The sequence below is a fragment of the Gastrolobium bilobum genome, unplaced genomic scaffold, assembly GCF_033153095.1.
Source record: "Gastrolobium bilobum isolate Gb01-03AN ecotype WA unplaced genomic scaffold, APGP_CSIRO_Gbil_v1 utg2327, whole genome shotgun sequence".
Classification (NCBI taxonomy): domain Eukaryota; kingdom Viridiplantae; phylum Streptophyta; class Magnoliopsida; order Fabales; family Fabaceae; genus Gastrolobium; species Gastrolobium bilobum.
In genome coordinates this window covers 171,048-188,701 of record NW_026896700.1, presented here as the reverse complement: position 1 = coordinate 188,701, position 17,654 = coordinate 171,048, and the positions used below count along the sequence as shown (strand labels likewise).

At 37.4% G+C, this 17,654-nt stretch overlaps 1 protein-coding gene across 1 annotated transcript; it reads right to left on the bottom strand.

Annotated features, from left to right (window-relative positions):
• Positions 1-475: 475 nt before the first annotated feature.
• LOC133301501 (uncharacterized) lies at positions 476-15,251 on the bottom strand. Its single transcript, XM_061501135.1, has 3 exons — positions 14,888-15,251; positions 13,906-13,986; positions 476-1,327 (listed from the first exon to the last, which is right to left on the bottom strand). The coding sequence occupies exons 1-3, from the start codon at positions 15,047-15,049 to the stop codon at positions 944-946; spliced, it is 627 nt and encodes a 208-aa protein (XP_061357119.1). The 5' UTR covers positions 15,050-15,251; the 3' UTR covers positions 476-943.
• Positions 15,252-17,654: the final 2,403 nt, after the last annotated feature.

The following is a 17,654-nucleotide window of genomic DNA, read 5'->3' as shown; positions in this document are numbered from 1 at the left end:
AAATATTGAAATACATAAATAACTTACAAAATTATATAAATTTCTTATGTAAATAAATTTCAATAGGTACTTTGAATGTAAGTGTTTGGATTATATTTTTTATTTATAAGATAAGGGGTACTTTTAGAGTAATTTATTCTTTAATTAAAATAATTTAGATAAAAAAAAAAATTTGATTATTTTTTTAAATCAATAAAAACTAATTCAACCATGCATTGAATACTTTTTAATACATCAAAAACTTAAAATTGTAAATATGAAATTTAAAATAACCCATGTAAAAGGGAAAAAAAAATGCCACGTGCGGGAAAGTTAAACATCTTTACCTTAAAATGGAATATAAAATGCAACCTGATGGCTGCCCTCATTCTTGCTATTAGTAAAACTACAATTAACGTTGAACAGATTAAACTCAATAAAGAACAAAGGAAAAAAATACAAAGAAGCCATAAACATTCATCTCTTAGTAACCCCTCAAAGAAATTTGAATACACTACAACAAAACACGAAAAAGCAAAGAAAGACATAGCAGGCAGCAACAAAAATGATGGAAGCTGTAAATTTCCATACAGAAAATCTGCAGAAAAAACAGATTTACATAGGAAAATTCACATAGAAGCAACCCCTACATTGAAAAGGTAGTCTTTTTGGTGAAGGGGATAGAACAGTTAAAGTACAAAATAAATTGCTTAAAAGCTAACCAATTTTTTTTAAAATAAAAATAAACTATACAAAGAACATTTAAGACCCCAAACCAATCTCATTTGGTTGACATAAGCATCCTAAAAGGTTAATAGAATTGGCTGCACCCTCCCATCATTTCATGAAGGATCCAATGAGCAAACCCAGACATGGAAAATTCCAATGGTTGTTGGCTTCTTTTGTAGGTGTTGCAGAAGGGTGGTCAGTTAAGAATTTCCAATCTATAAACCAGTAGACAAGACTAATCTGCATGCATATCCATGGCAGAATCATTGGAACTGACTGCAGTTGAATCCCTGCTTTGCTGGTGAAGAAAGCCGGGCTCAGCGTTCCGGTTTCCATTCCCCATGGAGAGACCACTGGTGTAGTACCCTCCCTCACCAATTTGATAATGTTGAAGACTTCGACGCACAGGGCTTGACAAAGCGTTTGAAAACACAGAATTCTTTGGTTGAGTTTCATAATGCTCCGAGCGGAGTCCCTGCCCGGCAATTGTTTGGCCAGAAGATCCTGAAGTGACTGGAATGCCTGAACTGGTGACCGGCATTACGGGTTGTGATTGCTGGTGTTGTGGTGGTGCTCTAGGTGACATGGATGGCTCTTCTCCACAATAATCCAGCTCATTCTACAAGAAGACGAAAAAACTTTCATGCATATACTAATGCCACCAAAAACAACATAAATGACTAATTTTGAAGCATTAAACATCCCGAATGGCGCTCTACATCTATATTATATCTCTTTTTTTAACAATGTATAACTTCAAGATATCTAAATTGCAACATGCATACAAAAGTTACAAAAAGCTTACAGTTTTATTTTATGGGGAATTGTCGATCACGGTAGGAAATTAGATTAAAAATATTTCCGTTTTTATTTTCTATTAATTAGTGGATAATGACTCATTGTTGAGTCATCCTTATCAATTCTTCCTCATTCTCTTTTATATAAATCTCCTTATCAGTGTAAATCATTTGTATCAATTCAGAAAAAAAAAACAATTCTTTTTATATTTCAATATGGTATCAAGAGCGGGTTTGTTTCTATTCTAGATCAGCCACCCTCAAGGCTGAAACCAGTTCAAACACTACCCAAAAATCATCCAAACACAAACCAACCTCGGCCAAATCCCAGAAACTAGGGGTGTCAAAATGGGTTGACACGACACGAATTCGACACGACACGAATACATCAACACTAACACGACACGAAATTTTATTCGTGTCAAAATCTTCAACACTGGCACGACACGAATTTTTTACGCGTTGACACCACACGACACGAATAACACGCAAAATAGGGGTCAAAACGGTAATTGACAAAAAAAATTTAAAAAAATAGATCGAAATTAAAAAAAATTAAAAAAATAATAATAATAAATTAAAAATAAAATAATTTAAAAAAAATACGGGTCAACACGAACACGACATGAATTTTTTTGCAGGTCAACCCGAACACGAATTTTCGTGTCGTGTCGTGTCGCGAGTCGACCCGCGTGTCAAAACCTATATTGACACCCCTACCAGAAACCATACCAACAAACCTCCAATCAAGAAGGTGGAGTAACCATTCAACTCAAAAGACTCCGACGAGCTGAACGCCAACGGACCCATAGTCGTCAGACATCTCACGCGCCTCCACACACGCGGTCACTCTCCGGCGCGTGTAGCCCACGCGCCACCTTCCCGGAAGTTTTTTCCGACGCAACCTGCCCAAATCATCTCGTCGGCTCTTTCTCTACCTATTCCAATGGTCAGATCTAAAATCGGAACAACTTGATTTTTCAAGTCCACAGTCAAACCTTCTCTCTTTATTCATGGCTTCCTCATATCGTTCTTCCGCTTCCTCATCAGCCCCAAATTTTCAGTCCTCTGGAGACTACTTAGGTATGCAAATCACTAGTCACCAATTGAACGGTAAGAATTTTCTGCAATGATTTCAATCTATTAAGTTGGTCATCCGAGCAAAAGGTGAGATGGGTTACCTTGAGGGGAAAATTATGAAACCTGCTGACGATGCTCCTGATTATGAAAATTGGGAGATTAATAATTCCTTGGTAATGGCGTGGCTGACTAATTCCATGGAACCACAGATTCGCCAAACCTATTTGTTCTTTGATACTGCCAAGGAGATTTGGGATGCTGTTCAACAAAATTATTCAGATCTGGAGAATACCTCTCAAGTCTTTGAACTGTAAATTTTACTGCACTAACAAATTTGTGGCAGAAACTGGATCTTTATTATGCATCCAACCTTAAAGGATTGGAAGTTAATACCCAGTTTAAAAAACACTTGGAGAAGGAACGACTTTATGATTTCCTTGCTGGCCTCAATCGAGATCTTGATGAGGTTCGTGGTCGAATATTGGGACAGGGACCGTTACCCTCACTTGCTAATGTCTTTGCTGAAGTTCGGAGAGAAGCTGGTAGAAGGAGAGTTATGCTGGGAGAAAATGAATCAATTGATAAATCTGACAATATGTCTGCATTGGCTGCCAAATGTACCATTGACCGTTCCTCTGGAGAATAAAAACGGGATGATCATCCATGGTGCACCCACTGCAATAAAATTAGTCAGACCCGTGAGAAATGTTGGGAAATCCACAGGAAACCTGCAAATTGGAAGCCAAAAGGGCAAAATAAAGATTGTGCATAGTAGGTCTCTACTGATGACAAGGTTGATGAGCCCCGTGCATCCTCTTACTCTGATGGTGTGTTTACCAGCAAGACTCAATTTGAACAACTTCAGAGACTTCTGACTCAACCTCCTAAGGCCACTAGTAACGTGGCCCAGCAAGGTATAGCTTTCCATGTTGATAGTCAAAATCGTTGGATCCTTGATTCTGGAGCCTCTGACCATATGACAGGTAATCTAACCTTATTTTGTTCTTACACTCCATACTCTAAACCCTCTCGATGGCAGTTTCTCCCAGATTGCAGGACACAGAACCATTAAACTTTCTGAGCATATTAATTTAACATCAATTTTTCATGTTTCTTCTCTGCCTTGCAATCTCATTTCCATTAGCAAGCTGACTTCTGAGTTGCATTGTTTTGCTAAATTTTTTCCACATGGTTGTGTTTTTTCAGGAATTGGACTCGGATAGGATGATTGGCAGTGCTAGAGAAGATGGTGGACTTTACTACTTTGAGGAGGATGTGACTAATGAAGTTGTTTTTGTGGAAAAGACTCTTATGTTTCCTTTTGATTCATGTAATGATGTTATGTTGTGGCACCGAAGGCTAGGCCATCCCAATTTTACCTATCTTCAGAAGTTGTTACCAAACTTATTTATTAATAAAAGTCCTAATTTGTTCTCTTGTGATATTTGTCAACTTGTCAAGCATACTCGTATTCATTATCCTTCTAAAGCTCACCATGAAAGTCATATGGCTCAAAATATAAAGATTTAGCTAAATTTGATTCATATGAAAAAAAACTCGACTAATTCTTTCCAAAAAAACAAGTAGACTTATTAACATTAAAAAAAATATGGATATGAATTTTTATCTTATAAATCTATTAATAAGCAGATAATAAGGACTCATATATTTCTGGATAGAGATCACCATTCCAAGCAAAAAAAAAAAAAGCAAGCAGTTTCTTATAATTACAATACACATAAACAGAAGTTATTTGATATTATGGGTAATATCTCTATCAAGAATTATAAAGCGGAAGATGCTATTATAAAGAAGGGAAAAAATATGACTAGAAAGTATTTTGATTGGATGGAAATGAATGTAGAAATACTAAATCGTTCTAGATCGAATCTGGAATTTGGTTTCTTTTCAAAAAAATTGATATTTTTTAATGCATATTTGAGTAACCCGTGGATCATACCAATCAAATTACTTTTTCTCCATTATAATGAAAATACGAATGTCACTGGGGAAAAAAATTAATGGAAAGAAAAATAAAATAGATATTTTTCGATCCCCGTTTTCTTTAATTCATAGTCACATATGGGGACCAACCCGTATAAAAAATATTTCAGGTGCTCGATGGTTCATTACCTTTATTGATGACCATTCCCGAGTTTGTTGGGTATACCTTCTAAAGGATAAGTCAGATGCTGCATCCATTTTTAAAAAGTTTCATGCCATGGTTCAAACCCAATTCAAAGTTGCTATACAAATTCTTCGTACAAATAATGGCAAAGAGTATTTTAACTCTATTCTTGGATAATATCTTTCCCAGCATGGCATCCTTCACCAAAGCTCATGTCCTGACACACCCCAACAAAACGGAGATGCGAAAAAGAAAAAACGACATCTCCTTGAAGTTGCTCGGGCTCTTATGTTCACTGTGAGTGTTCCTAAATATCTTTGGGGGGGAGCCGTTCTCAATGCCTTGTACCTGATCAATTGAATGCCACCTCGCACTCTCAACTTTCAGTCTCCTCTTTCTAGTCTTTTCCACACCTTCCCTTCTTTTCGAGGCATCTCCTCCCTACCTCTCAAGTTATTTGGTTGCGTTGTATTTGTCCATATTCCCTCTCATCAACGGTCTAAGCTTGATCCTAAGTCTCTCCGGTGTGTCTTCATTGGTTATTCTCCTACTCAACGTGGCTATAAATGTTATTCACCCTCTCTTTGTAAGGTCTTTGTCTCTATGGATGTCACCTTTTCTGAGACTCAACCTTTCTTTCCCTTGACTTCTCTTCAGGGGGAGTCTATAGGAGCAGACGAAGATCAGTCATGGGAACCTACTGATGCCACAGTATTACCTCTATTATTGGAAACAGGGGGAGCTACAGAATCTTCACGATCAGGAGCCTCCTCAAAGTGGGGACAAATTTATAGCAAGCGAAAGCCTTCTCAAAGTGTGAATAACCCAAAGCCTCTACACTGCCAGTATTCTGAACCAAGTTCTAGTTCCAACACCCCAACACTTGAGTGCCATGATGAAAATGATCTACACTTGCCCATTGCTCTTAGAAAAGGTACTCGATCTTGTACTACTCATCCTATTTCTAATCATATTTCATATAAAAAGTTGTCCCCAGGGTTCCATGCTTTCAATACTATGTTGGATAGTACAAAGATACCGAGAAATATACATGAGGCTCTCAATGATAAAAAATGGAGGGATATTGTCCTTGAAGAAATGAATGCTTTAGAAAGAAATAGAACTTGGGAGATAGTGACCCTACCAAACGGAAAACAAGCAGTAGGATGCAAATGGATGTTTACAATAAAATTCAATGCATATAATAGCATCAACAGATACAAAGCAAGATTGGTTGCAAAAGGGCTCACGCAGACTCATGGAATAGATTATCACAAGACTTTTGCCCTAGTTGCTAAGGTCAATACCATCTGAGTTCTCTTATCACTTGTTGCCAACCTAGATTAGCCTTTCCAACAGTTAGATGTGAAAAATGCGTTCCTAAATGGTGATTTACATTAAGAGGTCTATATGGATCCTCCACCTGGCTTTAAAAAGGGAAATGGATCAGTGTGTAAACTAAAAAAGTCTATATATGGGTTGAAACAATCTCCTAGAGAATGGTTTGACAAATTCACACAAGCTGTCAAAGGAAGAAGCTTCATTTAAGCACAGACTGATCATACACTCTTCCACAAACACTATAAGGATGGTAAAATTGCTATTCTTATTGTGTACGTAGATGATATAGTTCTTACAAGTGATGATGGTGAGGAATTGAACTCCTTGAAGAAGTATCTAGCAGCTCAGTTTAAACTGAAGGATCTTGAAACTCTCAAACATTTTCTTGGTATGGAAGTTGCTAGGAGCAAGGCAGACATCACTCTCACACAAAAGAAATATGTTCTAGATCTTTTGTTGGAAACAGGAATGTTAGGGTGTAAGCCTGCTGAGACACCTGTGGAACCTAATACCAAGTAAGGTATTGAAGATGGGAACGAGGTGGATAAAGAGCAATATCAGAGATTGGTTGGCAAACCAATTTACTTATCTCACACGTGACCTAACATTGCCTTTGCAGTGAGTATGACTAGTCAATTCATGCACTCACCTAAGGAGAAACATCTTAGTGCAATCTATAGAGTGCTTAGATACCTCAAGAACACTCTAGGAAGAGGATTATTCTTTACAAAGGGGTATAAAAGGACAATTGAAATCTACACTGATGCAGATTGGGCAGGCTCATCAGTGGACAGGAGATCTACCTCAGGCTATTACACTTATGTGTGGGGAAATCTTGTTACTTGGAGAAGCAAAAAAGAAAACAGTAGTTGCAAGAAATAGTGCTAAAGCAGAATTTTGAGCTTTAGCTCATGAAGTTAGTGAAGGAATCTAGTTGAGAAAACTTCTTGAAGAGTTGAAGATCTCATATTCTCTACCAATAAAACTATTGTGACAAGGCAGCTGTCAGCATCACTCAAAGTTCTGTGCACCATGATCGAACAAATCACGTGGAAGTTGATCGCCACTTCATCAAAGAAAAATTAGATGATGGAAGTGTGTGTATGATGTATGTTCTTACCAAAGAGCAGACTGCAGATATTCTCACTAAGGGTCTACATCGTCCAGCCTTTGAAGACTTGATTGGCAAGTTGGGAACAATCAACATTTACCTCCCAACTTGAAGGGGAGTGTAGGAAATTAGAATTAAAAATATTTTAGTTTTTATTTTCTATTAATTGGTGGATAAGACTAATGACTCATTGTTGAGTCATCCTTATGAATTATTTCTCATTCTCTCGTGTATAAATCTCCCTATCAGTGTAAATCATTTGTATTTATTAATTCAGAAAAAAACAATTCTTTTTATATTTCAATAATCACAATCCTACAAATCTTGAACAAGGAAAATAAAAAGTCAAAGAGATCTGAAGAAGACGAGAGAAAAAGGAGAGAGAGAAAGAGGAGAGAGAAATTGTGTTTTTCATATATTTATTATCTGAATGTGAACAGTACATGAAAGCTTTTATATAAGGAGAAGATACAGCCACATCATTTGATATTCTAATGAAACTAAGCCACTTGGCTATTTACAGAAATATCTATCTTTATACACTAATATGCCCCCGCAAACTCAGGGTGGATGGAAATGAGAATGAGAATCCACCACCATGAGTTTGTCTCGCAAAACAGCAAAGCGTGAGGCTGAGAGACTTTTGGTGAGAGTGTCAGCAACTTGATCCAATGCTGGAATGTGGCAGACTTGGATGTCTTTTGCAATGACATGCTCTCTAACGAAGATGTCTAGTTCCATATGCTTCGTGCGAGCATGCAGAATAGGATTGTGAGACAATGATACAGTGCTCAAGTTATCACAGAGAATGAGGGGAGGACTGAACTGAACTTGAAGCTCAATTAGAAGAGATTAGAGCCAAAGGACTTCAGCTGTAGCTAGAGTAAGACTCTGATATTCTGCTTCAGTGCTAGAACGAGCCACCAAATTCTGTTTCTTAGACCACCAGGAGACTAAGTTGGAGCCAAAGAATACACAAGCTCCAGAAGTAGACCGACGATCATCCGGATCACTAGCCCAATCTGCATCACAAAAGGCTGTGATAGAAAAGAGATGACTGGGATTGCAGGGTTGCATCAGCATTCCATGATGCAGAGTGCCATTAAGATAACGTAGGATCCTTTTTACAGCTGCCCAATGTTCTTCAAGTGGCTGAGCCATGAATTGGCAGGCTTTATTGACTACATAATTGATTTCAGGTCTAGTGAGAGTAGCATATTGTAAAGCTCCCACAATGGAGCGATAGAAGGAAGGATCTGAATAATAATTGGACCCAAACTTAGAGAGCTTGCAGCCAGATTGCAGGGGAGTGGAGATGCCTTTTGCATCAACCATATTTGCTTTGAGAAGTAAGTCCCTGATGTACTTTGCTTGAGAAAGGATCAGTGCACCAGAGGATGTTTTCTGAACTTCTATGCCAAGGAAGAAATCCAGCTCACTAAGATCTTTAAGAGCAAATGAGGTGTTCAGTTTCTGAATCAGAGAATGAATAAAAATTGAATCACTTCCAGTGATGATTATATCATCAACATACACTAGGAGAAAAACACATTGAGAAGACTTCCGGTAGATGAATAATGAAGGGTCACATCTGCTGGCCACAAACCCAAGGAGTAATAAGGATGTTTTGAGTTTATCAAACCAGGCCCTTGGTGCCTGTTTTAACCCATAAAGTGCCTTGTGTAACCTGCAAACAAGGGATTTGTTAGGTGTCTCAAATCCAAGGGGTTGTTGCATATAAACCTCCTCCTCAAGGGTGCCATTGAGAAAGACATTATTAACATCTAGCTGTCTGAGTGTCCAGCCAAAAGAAATTGCAATAGTTAGAATAGTTCTGATAGTGATGGGCTTTACAACTGGAGAGAAAGTTTCAGAATAATCAAAGCCTGCTTGTTGATGGAAACCTTTAGCCACCAATCTAGCTTTGTACCTATTAATAGAGCCATCTGCATTTTCTTTGACTCGAAAGACCCATTTGCAGCCAATAGTTGTTCTATTGGGAGGAAGAGATACCAAAGACCAAGTGCAGTTTGCCTGAAGAGCATCAAACCCGGACTGCATAGCTGAAAGCCAATTAGGATTGGCCAAGGCCTGTGTGATTGTGCTGGGCTCAAGAGAGGTTAAGAGTATTTGAGGCATCTTAGCAGTTTTAGACCGAGTGGTGATAGAGTGATTAGGTGAGGAAGGAAGGGGACCAAATGGAACTATTCAGACCCAGAACTAATGTTAGAAGAAGAGGAAGAAGGACTAAAAGAAATTGCAATAAGGGAACCTAGACTGATGGTGCCACCACTGTTAGAAGCTGATGAAGTTGGACTTGAGCAAGAAGATGTAGGTGCTGGGAGAGGAAAGTTGCGTGTTGGTGTTGATGTTGGTGTAGATGAGGTGTTGTTTGGAGACCTTGAAATAGTTGAGTTGGTACCACCACTGCTGGAAGTTGATTCTGAATGATGGATGTCAAGTGTAGGAGTCACCAGAGGAATTAAATTTGAAACAGATGGGAAAGGTTAGGGGCAGTAGTAGTATTCAAAGGAAACCAGGAAGGATAAGGAAATTTGGTTTCATTAAATAGTACATCCTTTGAGATAAAAAGTCTCCCAGAGGAATTAAGGCATTTGTAGCCTTTGTGACTTGGAGAATAACCAAGAAAAATGCATTCACTGCTTCGAAATTCCAATTTATGATTGTTGTAGGGTCTGAGGAAAGGGAAGCATGCACAACCAAAGACTTTGAATGACTTGTAATCAGGGACTATTTTGTGTAACTTTATAAAGGGAATTTCAAAATGTAAGGCAGCAGTGGGTAGGGAATTAATGAGGTAAACAGCAGAGATAAAGGCATGATCCCATAATTTGATGGGTAAGGATGCATGAGCAAGAAGAGTGAGTCCAGTCTCAACAATATGCCTATGTTTCCTTTCTACTACACCATTCTGATGATGAGTGTGGGGGCAAGCTATTCTATGCACTACACCAAGTTGTTTGAGTAGTTGATTGAAGGAACGAAACTCTCCCCCCCCCCCCCCCCCCCCCCCCCCCCCCCGGTCAGTTTGTAGGGCTTTTATAGTGAACTGAAAATGATTTGATACAAGTGCTTGGAATTGAGTAAAGATAGTTAAGGCTTCTTATTTATGTTTTAGAGGATAAATCCAAGTGTAAAAAGAGTGAGCATCTACAAATGATATATAATATGCAAAGCCCATTGTGGATTTAACAGGGGCTGATCCCCAGAGATCACTAAAAACCAAATCAAAAGGTTTTGCATATACTTTGGTTGAAGGGGCTGAATGTAAACGATGAATTTTACCCAAACAGCAGGCAGAACAAAATTCATCATTTGTTTTATTAAAAGTAGGAATATTACAAAGCTTTAGAACAGAGTTGAGGGCCTCAGTGTGAGGATGCCCCAATCGTGAGTACATATAGTTGGAACCTACAGCTTTTACAGAGCTAGAAGCAATATTAGCTGTACACTGTGTGACTACATCAGTGGGAACTGTATTAGGAAAATCTAGGCTACTACTTGGTGGTGGACTACATGAAGTAATGGTTGAAACAGAAATGGAAGAATGTTGACTCAGTTGCTGACTTGAGTTGGGAGAAAGTTGAACTCCTTGAAAGCAATATAGTCCATCTGGTCCTAAGACACCTTCCAACAGGACTTCATGAGATGCCTGAGATTTCACACAACAAGTAAGAGGGTGAAATTCAAAATAAACACCATTATCTCTAGCAAACTGACTCACACTGATCAGATTTTTAGTTATAGAAGGAACAAGAAGAAGATTGTTAAGATGCAAAGAGGTGTGTGGTTTAAGTGGAGAAGAGAATGAAGAAGAACCCATAGCATTCACTTTCAAACCTTGGTTGTTCCCTATGTAAACCTGATCAGCACCAGATAGTTGTGTGCTTTGCAACAGGTTCTGAGGATTGGTAGTTACACGATGAGATGCACCTGAATCTGGATACCACTTAATTGCTTGAATGTGCGAAGGAGTGGGGAGAAGACCTTGTCCCTGAGCTGGATTGGCAGTTAGCAATGCTTGAGGTTGATGAGTGGTTATCAAGGCTTGAGGTTGATGGGTTACCAAGGCTTGAGGTTGATTTGGAGCTGGAGATCTGCTATATTGATATGGCCTCTGAAACGAAGATTGTGCTGATGGAAAATACTGAGGAGCTTCAGGAGCAGGGATTTCAGGTGCAAAGTTCTCATCAAATCTGTACCAGCAGCTCTGAACTCCATGACCAAATTTATAACAGAGCTGACATTGAGCATTGCTACGTCCACGTCCTCTAGCTCCTCTGTTGCTTCGAGTATAGGATCTACCTCTGCCTCTTCCATAATTTGGACCATAAGATCTCTGATTATATGTATTTTGATCCAGATTTGGTTGCACGACGTTAAGAGGAGATCTTACAGGTGCTAATTCAGATATGTTTGCTTCTTTTGAATCAGGAGAGATCTTCTGTACAACATTCACAGTCATTGAATCAGAGAGAAGAGCTTCATTTTGTTGTCATGAGCCATCAGTTCAACTCGTAGATCATTGAGTGAATAAGGATTTTCACGTGCTCTGACAGAGGTAACAAAGGCATTGAACTCAGCAGGAAGGCCAGCTAGTATCAACTCAGTTTGTTCATCAACTGGATGCACTTTTGATCGCTTTTAGTTCGTCACAGAGAGATTTGATGCGTCTGAGGTACTCAGCAACGGATCTTCCACCTTTCTTGATGGTACGAAGTTCAGATCTAAGCTGGTGAGCTTTAGACTTCATCATTCCTTCAAAAAACTTATGGATCTGCTCCCAAGCTTCATATGCATGGCTAACTCCGAGGATTTCGTTCAAGAATTCTTCTAAAATGGTGGAAAGGATCCAAGAGAGAAGCATCTGATCTTGACGAAGCCACTCAGTGTACAGGTGATTGACGACTCCATCTACGCGATCTTGCTCCAATTCAAACTGAAGTGGTATTTTAGGACTAACAAGAAAGTGTTGAAGCTGATGAGAGATGATTACAGGTTCTACAACCTGATTCCAGAGAAGAAAATTACTCTCTGTTAGTCTAACAGAGATTTGGTGGCTGAATAGCGAAGGAGAAGACGACGAGTGATTCTCGGTCGAAGCATTTTCGGTTGTATTTCCGGTTGTAGACAGAGAAGGAGACAGTGACGATGATTTCGAAGCGGTAGACATAGTAAGGCGCGATCTGTATCAGGCCCTCAAAAAGAGAGCTCTGATACCATCAAAGAGATCTGAAGAAGACGAGAGAAAAAGGAGAGAGAGAACAAGGAGAGATAAATTGTGTATTTCATATATTTATTATCTGAATGTGAACAGTACATGAAAGCTTTTATATAAGGAGAAGATACAGCCACGTCATATGATATTCTAATGAAACTAAGCCACTTGGCTATTAACAGAAATATCCCTATCTTTATACACTAATAAAAAGAGAGGAAAGAGAAAGGAACTTGTTATTATCTTTTAGTTTACCCTATACTCCTTTGTCAATCACCACTTCCCAGGGCCATTTGTACCTTCTGAAGCCCACAAGTGGGATAACAAATTTCAATTAAGCATGTTTGCAAAATTTAAAAATAGCACAGTTATGCTAAATAGATGCCACATATTATATAATTGTAGAAAATGAAACATGGAGGGGACAGTATAGCTTTTATCCATCGAAGAAATGAGATGGGTTTTCCCACTTGGATTTTTACCTACTTAGATTTTAAACAAGGTGCGAATATGACTATCTCAGATAGATTACAGAAAATTTAGTGATTGAATCAATATGAATATATTATACAGAATAACAGGCGACATTAGTTCAATAATCTAATTAGACATGCCAGAAAGAGCAGGGAGAGAGGAATAACTGCAACACCAAAAGGAAAAATAACATAGCAAAATGAGAAAAGTTTGTTACCAAAGACTGGCTGGTAAAGGGTACTAACACAATAACACTGACCCTGGCTATGAAAACGAAACACATTTAATTAATTAAGCAAGTATCCCTACCAGTGAATGCTTTTACTTTAAAATATCAAATTTTCAACAGAAAGCTGATGAATGAATACAAAAGGAAAACATACTATTTTACAAAAAGGCAAATTCTAGAATGTTTCCCTGTGCTACAAAAACTCACTCCTGATCATGGATGGACTAAGGGCTTAATTTTATAAAGCCTTTAGCAAGGCTTGGTTCAGGCCACTTAAAACTTCAACACCTCAAGGGTAAACCCAGCCCATGACGAGGTCAATAGTCCATTACACGGTTATGACCACAGTTGCAGCCGCAATATTGTGGTTTTGGTGGCATCTGCAACCACAATTGTGGCTGCATCAGCTGTAGTACTTTCTTGCAATTGTCCAAAAAAATTGTAATTTCAAAGCAACTGCAATTTAAAACAATACACTATTACATTAAGAAATATAGTCTGAACTAAACCAGTTTTGCTGATCTGTTGTCCTTTCATATATAATACATTTGTAATAATGCACTTACTTGCAACTAATATCCATCAATTACTATAGTCCATCCCTCTATCTCTCTCCACATGCATGTACACATGTGTTTAAGTGTGTGCCTGTGCTACACATCAGTCCTCTGTATGTGTTTGTGTGTATTGTATGTTTGTTAGCTACACACACAGAGTCAGAGTCCCCCACTCCCAATCAGCAAAAGCATGCATTAATGATACTATAGTCCATGTAAGAGGGAGAACTTTAAAGCCAACCTGAATGTAGTTAAGTACATCAATTGTTGCAACCCTTGATCCTCCTTCTTGTTCTCTCCAAATCCACTGATAAAGTTTTTCCTGAAATCAGAAGAACATCCCACAATAAAATATCAACACATGGTCAAAACACCAAACAGAAGAACAAAGCCCTGATTAGATACATGAATTATACTATAGCTAAACAGAAAACTAGCAGTTCATGACCTATTTCCAAACAAAAACAACAAAAGGAGGTAGCAAGTCAAGCTAAAACTCTGAAAAGGTGACGAATACCAAAGTACTTGATTCCCAACAAGAAAAATAGCATAGAAAATAATTATGATAGCTACCTGCAGCTATACACAACCAATTAAGCTGTATAAAAGGTGCACAAATATAGAATAGTGAATATCCATGAACTGAAAATAAGGTCAAAAGGGAAGTCAAAACGAACACAAAAAAGAAAGGAGTAAAAGATCTTAGAATGGCAGAAAATTTCAGAAATGTAAGCATGCCAGAAGCAGCTACTAATTCTTCTTGAAGTTATCAGCATTCAAACTATATACAGAACACGGATTCAAGCATGTCAGAAGAAATTCTCAGATTTTCAAATTCCTCACAATAGCACCCAAGCTACAAAAGATTACAAAGAAATAGACAAAAAGAACAATGAGCATATTTGCCATCCAAATCTATCCCAACAGAAAATTGAGCATGGACACACTTCCATAAAAAAATTAAAACAAAATGTCAAAATCCATCAACTGTTCTCTCTAAACAAAATTGCAATGAGAGATACCAATCTAAAGTTATATGCAACAAACAAACAAAAATACAAAAACTACCCCAGAAAATAAAATAACAGACATATATAATTAAATCTAAATTCCACTTTTTTTTGCATAAATAAAAAAACAATTTTTTCTGCAAAATCAGGTACCCATTTGATAAAAAAGGAAAACCCAAATTGAAGAATTAAGAAAAGGAAGGGGATTTTTACGAGGGCGTGGCGTTCGCCGGCATGGAAAGAGAGCTTCTGGTGATTCATGGCGTGAGTATAAAGCTGTGAAAGAGAATTAGCGGCAGTGCAAAACGACGCGTACATGGTTCGATCCACCTCATCGAGGCTTGTGGCGATAGATTTTCTCTTCTTCGCCATCATCAATCACAACCCCCTTTAGTTTGCTGGTGAACACAGTTGAGCTTTTCCGGGGGAATCGGCGATCGGAGTTTTTTCCGATTTGGTTGGTGGCGCCGATGAAAGAGGAAGAGAAGGAAGATGAAAATGAAGATGCATAGGGTGTTGTTGCTTGTGCTTTTATGGAGCAGAGTTTTGTGAGAGAAGGGAGAGGAAGCGACCCATGGTAACTATCGAAGGCATGAGTGCCACGTTACAATAATCTATAATATAACCATGTCACTCTAGGAAGACAAATGTTATTATTTATTATTTTTGTATTCTTTTATTTTATAAGCCTTAAAAATTAACCTCATTTTTTTATTTTGAGAACAAAAAAAATTAAATAAAAAAAATATGTTTGATAAGGTTTTTCTTGTAAAAAAATAAAATGTTAAAGCTTGTAACTATTTTTTATTTTTAGAATTGAATTTAGAGAACAAATTTGAGTTATTTTTGTTTTGTATTTTGATTTTTAACTTTCAAAACAAAAAAATACACAAAATACTTATTTTATAACTATTCTACAAAACAGTTTTAAAAACAAAAAAAAATACACAGTCAAATAGGATATTATGCCTATTTTTTTCATGACTACTCTACCTACTCATCTCTAACATTATTGGATTACAATCTCAAGAGAAGAGATAAATGATAAAAGTTAGTTGAGATTCTAATTTAATGGGTTGGGATGATTAGGTAAGATAGGCATAAAAAAATAAGTAGAATATATTATCCCTCTTAATAATGATTATTTAATTGAGTGAAGATTATATTAGGAGTTTATTAAAGTTTATTTATAATGATATTAACTATTTCAATTTTTATAGTTTAGAATTAGTATTAATTATTTATATAGCATATACAAATTAAGGATGATTTGTTTCCTTATTTTATGGATCTTATTTAATATCAATATAGATTTTTATTTTATTTTATTTTTTGTATTGCATAAGACATGGTAGTCAAAATCGCGTATACGATTTTGCGATCTCTTCATCAGTGATAGATCCAAAACAATTGTTAAATCGAAAGATAGTCGGATTACGTAGAATTGCTAAGGAAGACTACATAAATGGTGGATGCTTGTCGGTTAGGCCGAGATTTGCTCATTGTATTTGTGGGAGCAAAAAAAATGTAAAGAACAAATTGTATGTTCAAGGAGCAAATATATATCTCAAGAGCAAATCTATCCACGTTGTGCAAGTTACACATCAAGTAATATAGGGTTTTTATGAGCCCAAATTATCATCCTCATGGATGTAAGTGTAAAAGATGCGTTGAAACAAACGTACACAAGAAAACAAGTGAAATATCAAAACAGTAAACAGAGAGCAATTTTTACCAAGGAGCCAAACCGTCCCTAGATTAAGGTTAGCCAAAAAGTGCTTCTCACCAGTTATATTGAACAATGTCAATGACTCTGAAATGACTAAGCGTTGGGTTTCTCCCTTAGTCTTAGTTTGAGTTGTTACTTTGGAAAAGTCAGAAAACAATTCAGTTGAGAGCAGAAAAGAAAACAAAGAGCAAAGAGAAAAATTATGTTTTTGGAAATCCTTGAACGTTGCGAACAAAGTGTAAGAGTAACAGTAGAACAAAGATAAGATATTAATGATAATAAAAAGGCATAGACTTAGGTTGGTATTTTTGCCACTCTTGGTTATTCCTAAAAGTTCATCTATTCCTAAAACAAAATCTCTTTCAACCACCTTTAAGGCTATGGAGACAAATTCTCTGTCACCAAGTTTTAACAACTAAGGTAATCTGGAGCAACAAGCCTCTTCACACCAAACTATCTTAGAAGTCTCATTAAATTAAGACTCGAGGGAGATTGTGCTACCATCACTTCTTTGAAGGGAGATCGTAGCAGTCCGCACACAATAGTGCTCCCTAGTTCTGGGTATTAATCCTCCCTCCCGAGAGCGACTACCCTATGCTTATTTTTTTCTTCCCTTGACTATACCACCAACAGGAACAATAAAAACAAGGAACAACACAAATTCCATTTATGAGAACAGATTTACATAATAAGTTCAACCTAAGACTAAGAGGGTTATTCTACTTCCCCTTTGCCTACTAAAAAGACTTAGCTCATACTAAGGAGCATCTTTGCATAAATTACAAAAAAAAAAACTGGAAAAATGGAGGAGAACATTGAGGAGGATGAAGAAGCTTGTAAAAAACTACCAAAAGATTCTTAAAATGTTGGTCTTCCCTACTATGTATACGCTTCAAATCCTTCAAAGGTGATATCTTGGCCATTGATCCTGATCCAATAGTGAGGATTGCATTTTGCTCCTGAAAAAGGATGTTGCTCCTACCAGCTCAACCTAGGTTGTATGGATTGCTTTACTTTTTCCTTCAGCTTTTTCTTTGAAATCGTGTGTTCGGTGTTGCAAAAACTGATGGGACTATTCTCATTAGTAGTTGGTTGCTTGTAGCAGGTGATTTCTTCTCTCACTCCTGCCACTTTTTTTAGCAATCATTATATGCTCCCTTTTTCAGCCTTTTTCTCCATTCCTTCAAGTAATTGCATTAGGTTATGGATGGGACCTCTCAAATTGATCAAAAGACTCCTAAAATATAAAAA

Excerpts from the sequence above, each read along its gene's own strand:
- LOC133301501 (XM_061501135.1), bottom strand. The coding sequence starts at position 15,049 with ATGATGGCGAAGAAGAGAAAATCTATCGCCACAAGCCTCGATGAGGTG. Across the intron at positions 13,987-14,887 it reads CCGGCGAACGCCACGCCCTC|GAAAAACTTTATCAGTGGAT; the intron begins GTAAAAATCCCC and ends TTCTGATTTCAG. Across the intron at positions 1,328-13,905 it reads ATGTACTTAACTACATTCAG|AATGAGCTGGATTATTGTGG; the intron begins GTTGGCTTTAAA and ends GTCTTCTTGTAG.